Below are 18,354 nucleotides of genomic sequence, written 5' to 3'. Positions count from 1 at the left end.
TTTCAGTTCACTCTTTTGATCAGTCACTTCAGGTGTCGGGACAAGACTGTTAATGACCTTGTTTGTGTCTGTCTTTCCCTCTCCCCCTTTTGTCCTCGCTCAGGGCCGTTGCACACGAGAGAACTGCAAATACCTCCACCCACCCGCTCACCTGAAGACCCAGCTCGAGATCAATGGGAGGAATAACCTGATCCAGCAGAAGACCGCGGCTGCCATGTTGGCTCATCAGATGCAATTCATGATACCCGGCACCACGATGCAGCCTGTGGTTAGTGCTGGCCTCGCTGCTGTGAGGATTGACTGGCAATGCAGCGTGACTCACTGTGAAAGTAGCAATGTTGTTAAGCTACACTGTAAAAAGTTTGGTTTTGTTCCTGTTAAACTACCACTATATATTCCTATTATGGATTCACTTAAAAAGTTGTGGCGCAGTGTTGCCTGTGTTATTTTGACTGACGTTAGTCTATGCAAATATCATTCTGATTCACTGAGAAGCTATGAGTCTTACACAATACAATATCACAGACTTCTAATGGATACATTTCTATTCAATCGGCCAGTTCTCAGATTACAGTTCAGATTAGGGAGATCATGAATTTATTCTCACAATTGCTGCCCTTGAGCAAAGCTGCTCTCCGGGTGTAGCTCTGTAGTCAGTGGTAAGCTGTAGTTGCACTGGGCAGCTGCCAGGTGTGCACGTGTAACTGCATCAGTGTAAACCTAGATGTAACTAAAAAAGAATATGCATGTTCAGCAGAATCTTCCCAGGATGCTTAGCGGTTAAAAAAATTCACACACACACACAAATTCTTTCTACTCTCTCTTTCCATTTTTCCCCCTGGGTTCTCTACCTATCACAGCCCCCCCCCCCTTCTCATCTCTCTCACCTGCCACTTTGCACAGCTGCACAGCTTTGTTCATTTGTCTCTTGTCTTTTTTCTCTTTCCTCTTTTCTAACGCTGTAGCCCCGCCTGGCCTTTCACCCTCTAGTTCCCACTGTAAATACATCCATCATTTTATGTTTTTGGCCATTTGTGAAAGTTTTATTCATCTTTGCCTGTATCGTCTTAATTAGGAATAAGATAAATTCTTTAAATGCAAAATGAAAAGCAGATAAAATAATTTAAAGAGTCATGACACATAAAAGGACAGATACATCACTGTTATAATAATAAATGTTGGTAAACTGTCTTTCCTCTCCATCTACAGCAGACGTTTCCAGTCAGTCAGGGCCTGGGCTCCAGCACAGGTTTGAGCTACACACCCTACCTGACTCCCATGTCCCACAGCATGGGTCTGGTGCCTACAGACATCCTGCCCAGCACCCCTGTCATTGTCCCCGGCAGCCCGCCTGTCTCTGTGACCGCCGGCTCCTCCTCCAGCCAGAAACTGCTGCGTACTGACAAGCTGGAGGTGACCCACCCAATCACAAGCTTCCCTGTTTCTTAGACAAGATGAGCATGGCAGCTAATCATTGCTAATGTACTGTGTGAGGTCCTGAAGTACAATTATGGTAACATCTAGCTGTGATAATGGGTGTGAAAGAGATGCGATAGATAAATTGCATTAATGAGTGTCATTTATTGCTCCAGAGCCTTTACAGGATGACCTCATGGGTATTATAGTGTGGATATGAAACATATTTGCACTGCCTGAAAAGATTTTCTACATACTAGGGTGAATACAAGAGAAGGACAGAGAAACAAATAAAGCACATCTGTATAGGGAATTAGAGCAAATCCTTAAACTTTAAATTAACTTTTTAAATGTAACTACTTGTGTTAGACCAGGGCTTGATAACCACCAGATGTCTAAGGTTGTGTCTCTAGTTATTTGCTCATTTTGGACTAAAAGCAGGAAGGTTGAAATGACAAAACAAATCAGGTGTCTTGCCTGATAGGGCTTTATCTCTGCATTGTCCTTGAGCATAAATCAAGAATCATCTAATCTGTTAGCTCATACAGGAATGATTAAGGTTTATATCAGACGCACTGTGCAAAAATTGAGATAGTGTGAGATTACAGTGATTTTAAATTGGAATTTGCTCAACACAAACTGGTACTTGTCAGACAGTCACAATAAGATTGGTAGAATTACTTCACCCACCTCCATCTGACCCCTGGCAAGCAGTTCTGAATGAGAATAGCTTGGTGGTTGTCATTGTAAGGTGGAGATTTTTTTTTTTCCTACTGTACTTTTAAAGATAAACAATAATCTCCCTAAGACCTGGAGGTGACGCGTAGGTGTACACCTATATGTGTTTTTCTCTGCGAGTGCTATCACTTAGCAACTGAATGAAGTTGGTTCTAATCAAACAGCGTCCCTCTGGGACACATATACACTCCCACACAAAGCCAGCATATGTGTGTAAACGTACTTTAATGTTGCATGTGAATTTGCATGTGTGTGTACACAGTGTGTCTCAGTCAAAAGCAGATCCCCCAGTGATTACACCCTGGTCTCTGAACAGCTGAATTCTAACTGGTTCAATGATTTCACAGTCTTATGGGTTTGATACACATTGCAGTTTTGTTACATGGTGTTAAGGCCTTTTCACACTCAGTACTAAACTAATTTATAGTCCATTTCACACAAGTCTGATTTCTTTTTTCCCAGAAATAGTTTGCTGTAGAATAAAGTAAAATAGCCTCCACCTATGCTGTGGCTGTATTTGTGTTAGTTTTTTTTCTGCTTCTGCCTGCTTTGAATAACGTGCATGTTTGCTTTTCTTCTGATCTGTGTATTCTTCTGAACTCCTCTGTTGTAAGTAGAGACTGGCACAAATATATAGACTTCTGTGGAGAGAAGCATATGAATCAACAGAGACTGATAACATTCATTTTGCAGGTTGTCATGACAATCTTACACTATTCACTAGACTGTGTGAATCCTATATGAGTAACTTTAAATATAATGCGTTATCTGACCTGGTGTAAAAAGGCCTTAAGGCTTTTATTTAAATATGTGCAGGTTGTAAAGATCTAGTTAGTTGATTGTGTGTTAGTGTTAGGAAATAAATGGAACTGGATTCATCCAGTACAGTTAATATTTCACTGTTACTAATGGATGTAATGAATCTTCCTAATATTGTTTCCTGACATGACTGCATGCTGAAACATTCACAGTTTGTATGTCTCAGTGTTTCTTTGTTTTCTCTTTTTGCATGTGTACATTTGTGTCTGTTCACACCTGCGGATACGTGTTCATCTATTTGTGTGATTGTTGCTCCAACTGACTCTTCTGTTCCCAGGTTTGTCGCGAGTTCCAACGGGGCAACTGTGCTCGTGGCGAGACCGACTGCCGCTTCGCTCACCCAAGTGACAGTCCCATGATCGACACCAGCGACAACACGGTCACAGTCTGCATGGACTACATCAAGAGCCGCTGCTCCCGTGAGAAGTGCAAGTACTTCCACCCCCCGGCCCACCTGCAGGCCAAGATTAAGGCCGCCCAGCACCAGGCCAGCCAGACAGCTGTGGCTGCACAAGCTGCTGCCACAGCTGCAGCCATGGTGAGAGCACAGCACTACAGTCTACCCACTAAACCTTGTGCCTACACAGTGGTAGAGAAGGAAAAACTCATACTTGTCCATTTAATAACCAAACAAATCTCACGAAGGTGTGCTTATTTATAGTACTCATACAGTAAGAGCTTTTAAGGTCTGGATGGGACAATAAGGCCATTTTATAGTGCCTATACACAACATACCTTGAACCTTCCACTAAGAGCTTAGTCTTTTATTTTAATACCATGGGAGGCTTTTACAAAGCATCAAATAAAGTTATTACTGGAGGTTTCACAGTTTTTGGAGAACAGGTCAACATAGTATATTCAGTATTATATACACACTAAATGAAATGAATATAGTGTCAGGGATTGTGGTACAAAGCTGCATTTTCTCAGTGACTAAACAGAGCACAGAATGTTTAAATTGCAGACCAGAGATTGTTTTATGTCCAGAAATACATACTGTAACTGGTAACCGATGCAGCATGGCCCAGTGTTTACTACAATACACTGTAATACTCATTTGTGTGTTTTACTGAATTACTGTTTTGGTTTTGTTGATTTTATTTATTTTTTTTTTAGCAACTTTGTACCAGTTGAAATCCACACACAAACCAAGTGTAGGCTCCCTGAATATGCATAACGTTATTACAAATCATCTTTATGTACACAATATGTGAACACATGCTGTTGATGGTGACACCCACAGTAACATAAAATGTGGAGCACTGCTTTATTACTGTACAAAACAAACCCACCTGCTGTTTTTTTTTTCTAGTGGACTCCGGTGTATAATTGAGTAACAATAGTCATCCCACAGTGATACCAAAATGTATACAATAAACAGGGTTTAGTGAGCCCATAAACGCATCAGGATAATGCTGCAAGAACAATCTGTTATTATCTCACCGCAGTCCACTTTTATTTTCCAATGTCCTTGGTTCATACAGAGACAGTGTGCTGGCTCAATAATAACTGAGGCTCTCTGCAGCTCAGTGCAAATTGAATCAGGGATGGATGAGGAGGTAGCATCATGGGCGGGGTTTACCCTTCCATGCATTTAGTTGGAAAAATCCTCCAACAGGCTGAGGAAGAGACAGAAAGGTAGACAAATGTATGGAAGTGCAGGCAGGCAGACAGACAGTGAGAAAGGTTTGGCAGTGTGTCTTGGCTGTGCCTCACCCTCCTCCAGGCTCTGAGTGGCTTCTTCTGAATGGTCCTTTGGCTGCTGCACTTGCACACCTTGTACTGCGCCAGTGTGCTGACTGACTTGTTTCCTCCATGGCATGGGCATGCTTTACGCGTTGCACATACCTCTCTCATTGGCTGGCTCCACTGCTGCTTGCTCTCCCTGTCATTCCTCCATATGTCCACAGTGTGGATGACAAGGCGACTGTAAGTGCAGGTTAGTTTTGCTTGTACACAGGGTAGCAGCTGCACAAAAGCAAGAAAACAACAAGGAATTAAAACAAAATGAGGCTGAGGCCCCAAGACAGCATAACCTAATGTTGACCGATCAGCGCTGTTTTCATGGGTATACCGACAGCCTCATAGGGTACACAATGCTTTGCCCAGCAACAAGATTTATATTACTTTGCAAGTGTATTCTCTCAACAATCCTATGCTTCATACTCCTCCTGTGTTCCACATATGCCCCAGTTTATCAATTTTATGATCCATTTCAGCGGTTACAAGCTGTGCTAGAGCTGAGGAGGGTTAACCTTAGGACAATGAGCTGTTTAGTCAGCACTTTTAACCCAGTTTTCTTTTTTAGACCTGAACCTTAACTGGAGTGCTTTCACTGAAGCAGAGACCCATAAAACCAGTATTGCTGCACTGCTGAAAATAGATATCATTACCCATAATTCACTTTTTTTTAATCGAAAGCAAATAGGTTAAAGTGTACTGTAGATAAGATTACACTTTAACTGATACTGTTACAGTAAGAAGATCCTGTTATTGAGCTTATGTTGTTTTACTGTGCCACATTATGTGCTGCTTGCCATGCTGTGATTTTCTTCCTCATTGCAAGTCCAATGCAGTCATCATTGCTTTTCATGTCACTTTAATAGACCATCTTCCATTTTAACCAACCCCAGTGTTTAAGTCTGTTAATGCGACAGTGCAAGGCATTGTTGCTCTAGACAGAGCGACTAATAGAATTAATAGGATGTTGTTATATACTATTAGAAAATCCACATACATGAAAGCAAGAGGCTTGTGCATGGACCCTGTAAGTGCAGTGCTCATCGCATCCATGCCATCTTTTTTCTTCTCAGCAGTGACATCAAGTGTAACGATGCTTTCAATAAATTAAATAAAGTAATAACATGAAATTAAAGAATTCCTTATTACTACATTATTAGATTGGCTTCAAACTAACACTGCTTTTATGCTTCTAAGTTTTAAGATACTTGTATCTCGGAGGAATGTAAGAATAAACAGAGCTCCACATTCTGTGATTGAACTATAACTACTTAAACTATAACTTCACCACACATCATTGACCACACTAATAAGCCACATGCCCTTCTGATTCAGTTGATTCAGTTTGAGAATTTTTCTCCTATTTCAAGCACTAGGTGTGAATTGATGCCACTACAGAAAGCAATGTCATTGTTGCTGCTTTTTTGTGTGGATTGCTACGTGCTAGGGTGACAGCTCTCCAACAGTAATAGTGTTTATCCGTAGTTTTAAAATCTGCCCACACAAATGTGCCCAGTGCTTGCTGCCAGTTGTGAAGGACAGAGTTGAACATTTTGAGGGGCTTTGACCAGAGCTCACTCACATCCCTATTTTGTGTGGGTGTTTTTGAGATTTCTCAGACCCAAACACACATCACATCATCAAATAGAGTAGAAGCACTTCAGTTATGGTGTGTAGGACTGTAGCATCCTACTGAGTAATCTGTAGAGAACCTCTGTTCAGATCTCACATAAAGTGTCAGCTCTGTTTTTATAGGTGATTCAGTTTTCTTTACTGCATCTTGTTCTTGCATAGATAATAAAAAGTTGATTTACTTGTTCAGAAATAGTTATCACTAAATGCTTTCCCAGTAGTTTTGAAGTATATCATAGAATCTTGCTTTTTTAACAAAAGTTTAATGTAGATGCTTTTTTGCTTTTGTACTAATTCAAAAAGTAGCAATGTTTCTTTAAAGTAAACAAAACAGTTTTTGTTTATGTGCATGCCTATTGTTTTGTATGTGGTATACTTGCATTCAGATTATTTTTGTTTTTGTTTTTTTCCTTCTCACCTATCCACAATGCAATGCTGTCCCCCATGACGCACCTCTGCTTGCTGTTACCTGTATGTTAATACGCTTGAATCCCATTGGCCCACTGCCATCATGTGCTCGCTGCCTGCTAATTAAAGACTCAGTCGACTGCCAAAGCAATGAAGCGACCCCTCGAGGCAACTGTAGACCTGGTACTTTGACCTTTCACCTTTTGCTTTGCATGTAGCTTCTTTAAATGTACTGTAGCCACTCACAAAATTTAAGTTGGCTCTTTTGCTTTTGTGAAACCCTGTAAGACACTTTAAAAATAAATATTTATTATTATTGATCACCAGTGACAATTCTAGATTGTACTGTACATTTAGTAAATCAACAACTGCAATGTAATGTTAAAATGATTCCTGTTTTCACTCTGTAATGTGTTGATGATTGCCTTGCTACAGTGTAGTTTCTCATTGTCCTTGTGATAGTTACAGCAACTTTTCATTTTTGCCTCGTTGTGCTGTGCATAGACAAAAAACAGATTTAGAAAGTTTCAGTGTTGAATTGTGTTAGTTTACAGTTCAAATCTACTGTTCTTCTGTTGTGTGTGCGTTTGGTGACTAGGCGTTCCCCCACGGCATCCTCCAACCCCTACCAAAGAGACCAGCACTTGAGAAGAGCAACGGAGCCAGCTCCCTGTTCAGCCCCAGTGTTTTGCACTACCAGCAGGCGCTGGCCAACGCACAGCTCCAGCAGCCTGCTTTCTTTCCTACAGGTAGGAGCTCTGCATCAACGCACAGCACGTAAAGATAAAGTAAATGATAAAGATAGAAGCACCTGTAGATGTACAGAGCATGCAGGAAACACAGACACACAAATACACTGAATGTGCTTAGCTAACCTTCTATTCTTCACAAACTTATGAGTTTGGAGTTTCACATGGTTAAATGAGAGATTCTGTAATGATCAGTTAGGTCTGTTTATTTTAATATTTTCTTTTGAAAGGGATTATTTTGAGAGACACATAAAGTAGTATGTTGTGTTAGTCTGTGCTGTTCAACTATTCAGGATCCACTACACTTTGATCCAGTGCCTGTCAATATAAACACATAATTGCTACCAGATGGAAGGGTAGTGCAGGCTTTGATCAGAGCAATGAAAGATGCTATATTAGCCCATGAATATCACACACATGAGACTCTAATGCTTTAGCATAGAAAGGAGCAAAACAAGTCCAGTTGTTTCTCACCAGAGGTGCAGGAACTATGTTTAGTCTCCAATTTGAATGAAAAATACAATAAAGAGGAACTATAAACCTTAAAAAAATTATGTTTGAGCAAGCGCAGTCTTTTCAGTGTGTTTAATCTCTCGACAGGCATCAATATTCAAATAAATCCATTTAAAAAGCATATTTGTTCAAATTTTTCCAAATCATTTCAGGGTTGCTTTCAGCAGTTAATTCAGCTTCCTCTCAAACACTCTTATATGCTTTCTGCTCTCAAAGAAACAGTAGCTCAAACACCCTCGGGTCAACAGAAACAAGTACAGCTAATACAGTATCCTATAGCCACAGTCATGAGTCATGACAATGAGACTCCTATCCCTCGCTTTTCCTTCTGCCTGCTCTTTTTGATTCCCTGTGTGGTGAGATGCCTAACAGCCCCTCATTCCGCTCTCCGCCTGTCTGTGTGTGGGAACTAGAAAGTCTTGTTTGCAAGTCTTTTATTACTAACTAACCTGCTACATTTCAGATGGGTGGAGTTTCTGCACAGTGGGCCAAATGTTTCTGGTGTAGTAAACTCTACCCATCTTAATTTTGCTCAGATCTGAATCCACATTGTTTTACTGACACTACATGATGTTGCTGTTTGGCTCTGTCATCACTTTAGTTTTATTAATTAATTTTTATTAGATTTTTTTTAAGCATATATAAAGCAGCTTTTGTAGGATTTCTGTGGCAAGTAAATGTAATCATGTGTTAAAAAAGTAACTTGACTTAACCAGTAGAAAAATGCGCAGCACCTTCCTAAAAGGCTGGATCTAAGGCATCCTCTTTCCTTAGATTTATGGCAAAGACAAATTTACGTAAAGCAAGAACGTATTGGATAGCACTAAGTGTGAGGTAAATAAAGCATTTACCTCCTTCATTTCTGCAAAAAATAACCCAGAATCTCACAACTTTACCCACATTTGTTCTATGTTGGATTCAGCTGGAGCTGAATTTAAACAGCAATTCATCACTAATACAATATCTAAAGGGAATTTCTGCGCGTGGTATTTTTTACTGCATTCCTAACTGGCTGACAGCACCTTTGTAACAGTAGCTTCTAAGCTAAGGGTAAGGCTAAGTGTGGAAGCTCTTTTTGTGTTGTCTAACTTTGTTGTTCTCCTCCCTCTCAATTAATCCATTTATTTCCTCCTCTCCTCCCTCTCTCTCTGCCTCTTTCTCTCTCTTTCTCTCTCTCTCTCTCTCTCTCTCCCTCGCTCTCTCTCTCTCTCTCTCTGCATGAACACAACAGGGTCAGTCTTGTGCATGACTCCTGCTAGCAGTCTTGGTAGGTCCCACCTTCCCCTTGCTCTCTCACATGCTGTGTGATGTAGGTGGGAGTTGGGGGGTTGGAGTGGGATGAGTGGGCAATATCTGTGTGCTTTGCAGGTGAAACAAAACTCCTGTGGTGATGAAACTTTGTAAAATGTGCTCTTCATTAAACTGTGTTTTATCGGGCTGAGGTATAATATGAAGCACACTTTCCATGCCTGTTTTGTATCACCTGAAAGAGTTAGTTCTTTTTCCCAGCTTACTTTCTTGCTAATGACTGTTTATGATTAAAATGATGGTGTGGATAAAATAGTATAGACTATTTAGTTTTTAAGCTGTAGGATAGCTATTGTCTGTTTGCTGTGCTGTGTTGATCAGGAAATTTAAATCAGTTTCCCAGAGAAATTACATTTAACTGGAGCATTTGTCTCTGCAAAAAGGTGATGGGAATTACAAAAAGTTCAAGTTGACTAATTAGTGGGCCCTACATTGGTTAAGTGACTAAGACTAATGATTCTTAATATAATATTACAACAATCCATCAGAGTTGCATTTTTTGGCCTGCAAGTTGATGTAGCTGCCTGGGTTTTTGGCATCTTTGTGATGTTTAACTTGTGGACCCACATTAAAAAATATAATTCCCATCCCTGCTGCCAAAAATATTGTTGATTTATTACAATTGGTGTCCAGTACGCCTTAACTTCTCTGGGAAAAATAGCAAACTGATTTTCCATATAAATTTCCTTACATGTGATTGTAATCAGCTTCTCTCTTTTTTTTTTTTGTTTGTTTTGTTTTTTTTTCTCCCATGCCCTCTTTTTCTTTCTTTCTTTCTGTCCTCCTTGCTTTGCATTGTGAATGGTTGCATGCCATCTGCCGGTGTAACCCTAACGATGGCTTGCTGGCTCCGTAACATCCGCCACCACTACCATCATCAACAACAACAACAACAACAACAAATGACACCATCGATGACGCACACACACACTACAACTGTTGCCATGGTTACTATAATGCTCCACCTACCTGTCCATTGCTACCACCTCCTCTCCTCTCCCCCACTCCTCCTGCTCCCTCTGCATCCCCCCACTTCCCCTTTCCCACCCTCAAAACAAAGTCCCAATGATGTACAGTGCTACGCCTGCTACTGTCTCTGCAGCAACAACTCCTGCCACAAGTGTCCCCTACGCAGCAACAGCACCAGCCAATCAGGTTTGCTCCTTTTAAAGCTTTCTTTCATCAGTCCCCGGAGCTCTGAATAAGTACTGCCTTCTAATAGTGAGCTGCAATAACCTGCAGCTGAGCCCACGCCCAGCCCCTCCCCATTCATCCAGGCGCCTACACTGGATGAGCTCACACTGGCATGAAAGCTTTTGAGTGGGTGTCTTCCAGAAAAATTAAAGCACCGGGGCTACCTGGGTATACCAGTGCCAATAGACTGTATTACATTTCTTACAAAAAGCTTTGTACAGCCCTTTTAGGTGCTCTTCACAAGCACTTCTTCAGAGCTCCCACATATGCAAAGTAGTAGTTGTGTTGTGTTGCACTACTTCCTGGTTTTATTTTGCATGTTCTGTTTTACGTTTTTTTTTTTTTTTCCACTTTTCTTGTTGTCAAATAAGCCTCTCCATCTGCAGTAGGGGCATCATCTGTACTGCTTGTGTGCTATGCAAAAACATGCATTCAAGCAAACACATTCAGGCAATTTCTGCAGCACTTACAGCTGGTTTGTAACAGCCGTCATGTTGAATCTTTTCTTTTTACTCCTCCTCCTAGTCTCACCTTTTTACCTTTTCCTGGGTGCAGAATAAAAGGCACAATAAATCATCTGAGGAAACAGTTACAGGCCACGCTTGTCAGGGAGAGACACACACAGGAAAATGATCACAGAAGCTGTCTAAAAATGACCTATGGTCAGAGGCTCTCCTGTTGCTGCCTGTCAGCAGGAGCCAGAGAAGCAGGGCCAGTTTGAATGCCAGAATGGTGCATGTGTGCCCCATTTTAAAACTGGAATTTTCAGCACAATGCTGGCACTTTGGCCTCACACAGCTGGCAATCATTTACTAGTAGTTGTGTTAGAGGTGCTCTAAGGACACACAGATGAGATGTTTACCACAGGTAGAACTGTAGCTGAAAAACAGTGCAAAAGTGTCTACAGCAGAACATTCAGACATGTTCTGTTCAAAATAATGTTTTTACTATGTTTATAAATCAAAGTGTAGAATTACACTTGCGTTAGAAACCCTAATACTACTGTTTGTAAAGGAGACTGGAAGCTCTCACTGTAAAAAAATAAAAATCACAGCTTCATTTATAATTTAAAAATTTAGAATTTGTCATGAATCCCACCTTCCATTATTAACAAGGATTCGGTCTGGTACCTTGTTCTTTGTTGTCCCTCATAGGCCAACAATGTGTGCACTTCCTGTGAGTCACCATCTCTTCATGTAATTGGCATGCAGCAGCAGTAGCAGCAGGAAGCAGAGCTGCTCTTTAAAGATGCATGTGGGACAGGGAGCTGGAGCAACACTGACGTCAGCCCTCGCTGTCTGTCTCCGTCTGCCCCCCCACCCTGCAAAACGATTCCTACAGCTAGGTCACAGTTAACATTTGTAATCACCAGCTGCAGTGCATACAGTACATGCCTTATTTACTAGAATCATCATCATGAGATAGAAGAACCCCCAGATATGAATTTATTGTTTTATTTAACGAAACAAGTTGCTGACGTCATTGTTTTGGCTGAAAAACAGCCTGTCTGTCTGGAAACAAGCTGCAAATTCTGTTTGTTCTAGTGCTAGCTGGGTAACCTCAGCTTTTAGCACCTCCTAAATTATTATGTCGCTTCTTACACCTTAATTCTGAGCTGAGACAATCTGGACAGACCTGCAGAATTAACTAGGCTTTGTGATATTAGAAATAATGTACCTTTGCTGTGTCTCAGGTCCAAAGGAATTAAGCTTCTAAGGCTTCTGTGTCTGTAGATAAAATGAGACAAGAAGTGAGTAAATCACACACATAGAGGGACAGGCTGTAGCAGACATGTTGAGAGGCTGGTCAGCTTACGACCCACTGAACTTCAACTGTGACAAACAGTAACCAGCTCATATTAATCATGTGCTAACAGAGCTAGGGCCTCTGGCGTCACTGCTCTTGATGGGGAACATGATGTTGCAGCACCCTCTACTGTCTGAATATGGTATTACATTACATACTTTACAGGCTCCTGATTATTCTGGCTCCTGACGTGATGCAGAGATAAGTTATTAAGAATTAAACAGAATCAGTGATTGTTATATCATACAGCTCTTCAGCTGGAGGACCAGGGTTCAGTCTCTCACCTCTGTCATTACTTTGATCACACTTATTGAACGTACTAGGTCACTAATTCAATTAGACTAATAACATGATATTAATCTGTAAAACAACAACAAACAAACAGTTAAGGCCTCCACTGTTACTCTGCAACACACCCGTTATCACATTGAATTATTCATCTTGTCACATCATCATCCACCATCTAACTGTGACAAATGTTGTCTTTGTGATTTGTTCCTGGCTGACACATGCTGCTGATATCACTGTGCCTGATCTAAGACAAGTAGGGCCTGCAAACACTTCCAAGCATTTGTTTTTACCCACCTGTGGTACAAGACGGGTGGCGTGTACCTGTCCTGTCTGACTGATCTCACCCATCTGGCACCAAATTTCTTATTTCCGTACGGCACTATAAAGCAGGCTTTCTCTCACCCTGTGCATCACACACTCTCTACCTGTGGTGTCTCGTTCTGTGATGTGTGATGTGACCAGTGGCTTCTATCTGCCTGTCTTTTGTCTCTTAACAAGCAATATGCAGCTTTGTTCTGTGTTGGCTTGCAGACAGTGGCAGCCAGCAGCTTTTCTACCTGTTTTTCCCCTATAGACAATCTCTCTCTCTTTCTCTCTCTCTTTGTTGTGTGGTGGATAAGTCTTTTATCTCCTATAGGGAGAATAACCACAGAGGTGGCCAGACTTGGGTCAAATGCCCTTGGCAAATAAATTAGAGGCTTTTGCCCTTATCTGCATAAAACACCAAGGTGCTGGTGTTTTCACAACTCAACAAGTAAAACAGTAAGGGACTGTTAATTAACAATCAGTGATGTCGACACTGTTGATGTAGTAAACTCCTCCTGCCTTGGGCCTAAAGGTTTCAACAGCCTTACTTGAAAGTACAGATCTGGAAATAGAAAACTAACCAAAACAGCTGATTCTGGCCCCTTTAGAGAAAGTGGACACAGTCTGGTTACAAACAGGTTCTGGAGAAGTTTGTCTGTGGTGCAAATGTGAACTCACTGATTTGAGCCAACTACAAGGTGTTCTCTCTTTGAGCCAAACAGCTCCCATAGCCAGAAATAGATTCTAGCAGCATCAAGGCTCTGACCTGGACTATCAGCAGAAGTACATTTGGGCAGATCAGATCTTTTTTGGACGTCCTTTGTATGTTTACTGTACTTTCTTGCTCTTCATATATATCTATATTAACCAACATATCCACCAGGGCAAATGATGAATTGTCAAATTGTGTCTCCTTTCACACCTCCCTGCAGAAAGCGAGAAGGATAGCACGTTGTCTGTTTCGACAGTAGGCTTTAGGCAGTCCCACATTAAGCTAGTTTAAAGCATGCTGTGGTAGAATGTAGGTAGGAACCAAGGTGAAAACTGTTTGACCCAGATCTTAAGCAGACACCAAACATTAAAAAAAAAACTATTTTGTTTACTTATGTACATTTCTATGTGTTAATTAATAATGAAACCTGTTCAGATTTCACCATGACAGTACAGATCTTGTACATGCGTATTACTTTAATTTACTTACAGTGGCTGAAGTACATTTCTCTTGTTGGTAAACTAAACTTTTCTCTTCTTGCTTTTGCTGTTTGTGTCTCTTTTGTCCAGATCATCCTGAAGTAAACGTCAGGAAGGGAACGGAGTGTCACGAAGCTGCACTAGGAAACCCAAAACAGCCCCTGTGTAAATACTACCTTGCCTCTCCCTTAGAGGTCCAGCAACCTGCATGCTAAGAGTGTAAGACTTCAATTTAACCATAAGAACTGCAGTGCCGGTGTAACACACACACAAAAAATATATACTGTATGTATTGCTAGAAAAAGTTATTAACATGAAAAAAGTCAAAAATATTCTTATGTATAGTTCTACATAAATAGAGACACAATATAGAGGTCATTTTAACAACTGTTCCTCCAAAGTACCGTGGATCCCCTCTCTTTCATATTTATTCTAAAAACCTCTGCACAAGGTTCATCCCTTTGGTTAAGAAAAAAAAAATTTCTTGATTTGCACTATGTCACTAATATAGTGCTTAATGTTGAAGTGGGAAAACAGGAAGTCACAGAAAACCCGTGCACAACCACACCAATGCACTCAGCGCTTTAAAGAGCGTTTTCGTCTCGCAATCTTTATTTTTCTCTCTCTACTAAGTCGAATGTCCTTGGGGCAGACAAGCTCATGCTTTCTTCATGTGGCTGCCCCTTGAGGATTCCTGTTTGACCTTCATCAGCCCCAGATGCTGTTACGATGCCATGATGAAGCTTATCCTTCTCGCCACCTGCAACCTTTTCATCCCTGGAAACATCTTGCCAAAGTTGCAGCTTGGAAGAGATTGGTGAAATCAACATGCCAGAAAGCAGAACCACATTTAAACACCCTAATAAATTCTTTTTTTTTTTTTTTTTTTTGTTCTTTTGCCATTGCAAAAGCTGCTCAGAATGCACCCTTTATGTGTTTCGGTGCTGGGTTCAGATCTTTGTTTGGGTGGGATAGTTTGTGCACAGATTTTTGCATGCAGTGGGGACAGGGGAAGACTGCCCAGTGTTGACAGAAGATAGTTGTGGCCATTACCGAAAAGCCTAAAGGCTCGAGTCTGTGCCAAGGGCTTAACAAAGCTTGAGGGTTCGTTTCAGACATACCAAGCCTTCTGTGTGTGTGTGTGTGTGTGTGTTTGTGTGTGTGATGTGTGTGTGTTCGTATCTGGAGACTGATGGTCTGCCGGCAGACTGGGACTTGAAGCGAGGTCTAGCAGGTGATGACAACATCAGGAATGGTAGGAGAGTTTTTGGGGGGTGGGGGAAGAGAATTAAGTGCTAAGACTAAAAAAAAAAAAAACGGTGCATTTGACGATGCTCGTCAAGCAAAAAGATGACTTGAACTTCGACTGGAGGGCTATCTGTGACCGTCGGTTGTCCTGTCCAACCCTACTATCACCGATAATCCTGTTCCATTTTAGAAAACTGTAGAAGTGCCTAAAAATGCTCATCAACATCACATGCATCCAGAGTGTATCTCTAAAAGTCACAGACACAAGACACTGGCTGTAAGAAGCTGCATGGACTTTTTCAAATCATTACTGGACATGGTTTTCTAGTAACCATTCATTAACATCACAAGTGACTTTATCAAAACAAAAGAGTTAAAGAAACAGCAAATCAAAAATAGCTTTGTAGAATGTTTGGTGATTTTCATGGTGTACCATCGTTTCTTACCATGGTCTGAGTAGTTTACATGAGGAACGTGAGTGAGAAAAAATGTATTGTAAACTGTTTAATGTATGTAAAGTGTGTCTTATTTTGAGAGTTTATATATTCATAGTTTTAGAATTGTATTCAGAGTTATTTAAAATTTGTGTTGTGCGTATTATCAAAGTATGTTTGAAAACTCGCCACCACCTTCACCTCCACTTCCCAGAACAATCATTTGTTTTCAGACAACATCCTAAAACGTTATTTTATCATTTAAACCAACTGTCTTCAGTCTTTATATTTAAAATACAGCATGTTTTAACTCGTGGCACTAAATCTTTTTTTTTTTTTTTTTCAAGATTCTGATGTAATTTCATGGTGCTTAATTAACATTGACAATCCACAATCATAGAGTGTTTCACTCTGGTTTCACAATTTGGTTTCACTCACTTCGTCTCTACATGCATTTTTATTTGTATGTAATATTTGTGGAAGGTGGTAAAAGTTCTATTTTGTTGTAATTTATCTTATGTTACTCTTGTTCGAATTTTAGTCAAAAACAATGTTGTAAACTATTCTCTTTTGCAATGAATGTAATTTATTGAGCTGTGCTACATTCTGCACGGTTGGTCATTTCAAGGTCTAACTTGTCAGGTCAGCGAGTGAGAAGTCACACATGTATGAGGGGTGGGGTTTAAAAGTCGACCCACCAATCGAAAGCTACTGGATCTTTCTTGCCTTCTCAATGATAAAAAGATCACGGTGTTGCAGTAATGAGCATAGTTTTAGAGTTGATTGTGTTGTTGGGAAAAAAAAATGTTTATTGTATAGATGAAATTTTACCAAAAAAAAGAGAAGAAAATTTCAAAAAAGATGTACTTTTCACTCTAGTATAATAGTATTTCATAACAATATTAAGTTGTTGCTGTGGCAACCAAATGTTGCAATTACTAAAGTTCGGTATTTTTGTAAATGACATTGTTAAGTTGATTTTTTCTTTCTTTTCTTCTCCTTTCTTTTTTTTTTTTTTTTTGCTAGAACACTGTAGACAAGGTAGATTGTAAAGATACAAACATTTCTTATTCTTCACTGAGATTATTACAATGACCTAATATTTTCATTAGCAAATAACAGCCTCTATAGCGCTGTGACTGTAACACTTAAATAGATTTAAAGTCATCAATGTTACATAGATTATATATAAATATATATATCTATATATATATATATATATATATATATATATATATACAAGAATGAAATAATCTATAAATTAATAAGTTCAGATATACAACTCCTCCCTGGACAAAGGGCCTTTTGGTTCCACACAGACATTTTATTCAAGGCATATGTATCATTAGAGTTAAGGATTGCACTTTTCATATTTATATGTTTAAAGATGTGATCTGTTTTTCCTTTAGAGGTTTCTGCACCCTGCTAGTACAGCAAATCTGTTTATCAATCTAAAGCAGATAATACAGTTGAATAACTTTTAATTCAGCGTTGCATGGGAAAACACTGTTTTTCTTTTCCTACTAAATGATAACGTATTGAATGTTTCTGGTGAAAAAAAAAATGTCTGTACACAAAACGTCCTCAGTTGGTGACCCACAATGCCCTTGTGTAAGGAATCCTCTTGAGATGTAATGTTTTTTTTTTTTGTTTTTTTTTTAAATGTGTTGGTAATGACTAATGGTCAAAAGAAAAATGTGAGCACTTTCTGAGCAGTTGGTCAACTGAACAGACTCAGCTTATCTAAACACTTTGCCTTATCTTTAGTCCATCGTGCTTAAGGTTTTATGTTTTTAAGAGCTCTCATGAAATTTATTAGACATGAATTTGTCTCTCTTCTCAAATCCCTTCCCAGTTTCATTTCAAATATATATCTTCAGAACTAAAATCAGTTTAAAAGTGTGAACGTGTGCATCACATGGCAACAAAATAAACAGTCACTGATCTTCTCTTCTAGTCTCTTCTAGTTGTTTTTGTCCCATTGCCTTACAATGGTCTTTCCTTGAGCTTGTAATTCTCAGCTGTAGCCAGCAGAGGTCACTACACTGGAGACTACAGGTCTGGAACTGTGACTGTGCCATCATTATTGCTGTGTACACTAAGAAAAATTAAAGACAAAAAGGTAAATTGATAAGAAGAAGATCATTAAATTTATAGTTCAATGTAATCAGTTTTAAATGTATTATTTTTGCATATATTTTGTGTTATTTTATGTTTGAATAGTCAAATGTTTATTTGGTTCCAGCAAGATAGTGTAAAATCTGTTGAAAGAAAGAAATAAAGAAAATTAAAGGATTTTTTTTGTGTGGGTCTTTTATTAATGACATGTAAAGGACATGTTCAGGATCACAGGCTAATTAGAACATCTAAGGTTATGACAGTTATGATAAATCAGGGGTCACCAAACCCGGTCCTTGAGGGCCACAGTCCTGCTGGTTTGCCAAATAGCCCTGCCCTACCCACTGTGGATTACCTGGAGCAGGTGTCTTCAGCCAATCAGAAACTGGGAGGGCAGGGATAGTTGGAAAACCAGCAGGACTGTGGCCCTTGAAGACCAAAAG

General features: G+C 39.9%; 1 protein-coding gene and 1 long non-coding RNA gene across 17 annotated transcripts in view; one reads left to right on the top strand and one right to left on the bottom strand.

The window, feature by feature from the left end:
• Nucleotides 1-18,089, top strand: part of LOC113127388 (muscleblind-like protein 2a) — a 47,565-nt gene extending 29,476 nt beyond the window's left edge. For 6 of the 16 annotated variants that reach the window (XM_026301890.2, XM_026301889.2, XM_026301887.2 and 3 more), the window contains 7 exons: nucleotides 104-268; nucleotides 1,210-1,413; nucleotides 3,251-3,511; nucleotides 6,883-6,936; nucleotides 7,352-7,502; nucleotides 9,247-9,282; nucleotides 14,202-18,089. In XM_026301890.2, the coding sequence (XP_026157675.1) occupies nucleotides 104-268; nucleotides 1,210-1,413; nucleotides 3,251-3,511; nucleotides 6,883-6,936; nucleotides 7,352-7,502; nucleotides 9,247-9,282; nucleotides 14,202-14,326 (996 nt within the window). In that variant the 3' untranslated portion in view covers nucleotides 14,327-18,089. Of the gene's footprint in view, nucleotides 1-103; nucleotides 269-1,209; nucleotides 1,414-3,250; nucleotides 3,512-6,882; nucleotides 6,937-7,351; nucleotides 7,503-9,246; nucleotides 9,283-10,383; nucleotides 10,479-14,201 lie in introns of all 16 variants that reach the window. The other 10 variants (XM_026301898.2, XM_026301894.2, XM_026301892.2 and 7 more) reach the window with 10 other exon arrangements.
• LOC113127398 (uncharacterized) lies at nucleotides 4,211-12,175 on the bottom strand. Its single transcript, XR_003295419.1, has 3 exons — nucleotides 11,648-12,175; nucleotides 4,690-4,941; nucleotides 4,211-4,592 (listed from the first exon to the last, which is right to left on the bottom strand). It is a non-coding gene; the product is annotated as an uncharacterized LOC113127398 (long non-coding RNA).
• Nucleotides 18,090-18,354: the final 265 nt, after the last annotated feature.

Source organism: Mastacembelus armatus, chromosome 2, assembly GCF_900324485.2.
Source record: "Mastacembelus armatus chromosome 2, fMasArm1.2, whole genome shotgun sequence".
NCBI classification, from domain to species: Eukaryota; Metazoa; Chordata; class Actinopteri; order Synbranchiformes; family Mastacembelidae; genus Mastacembelus; species Mastacembelus armatus.
Note: the sequence above shows the minus strand (reverse complement) of the source record. Positions and strands in the feature narration are given on the sequence as shown.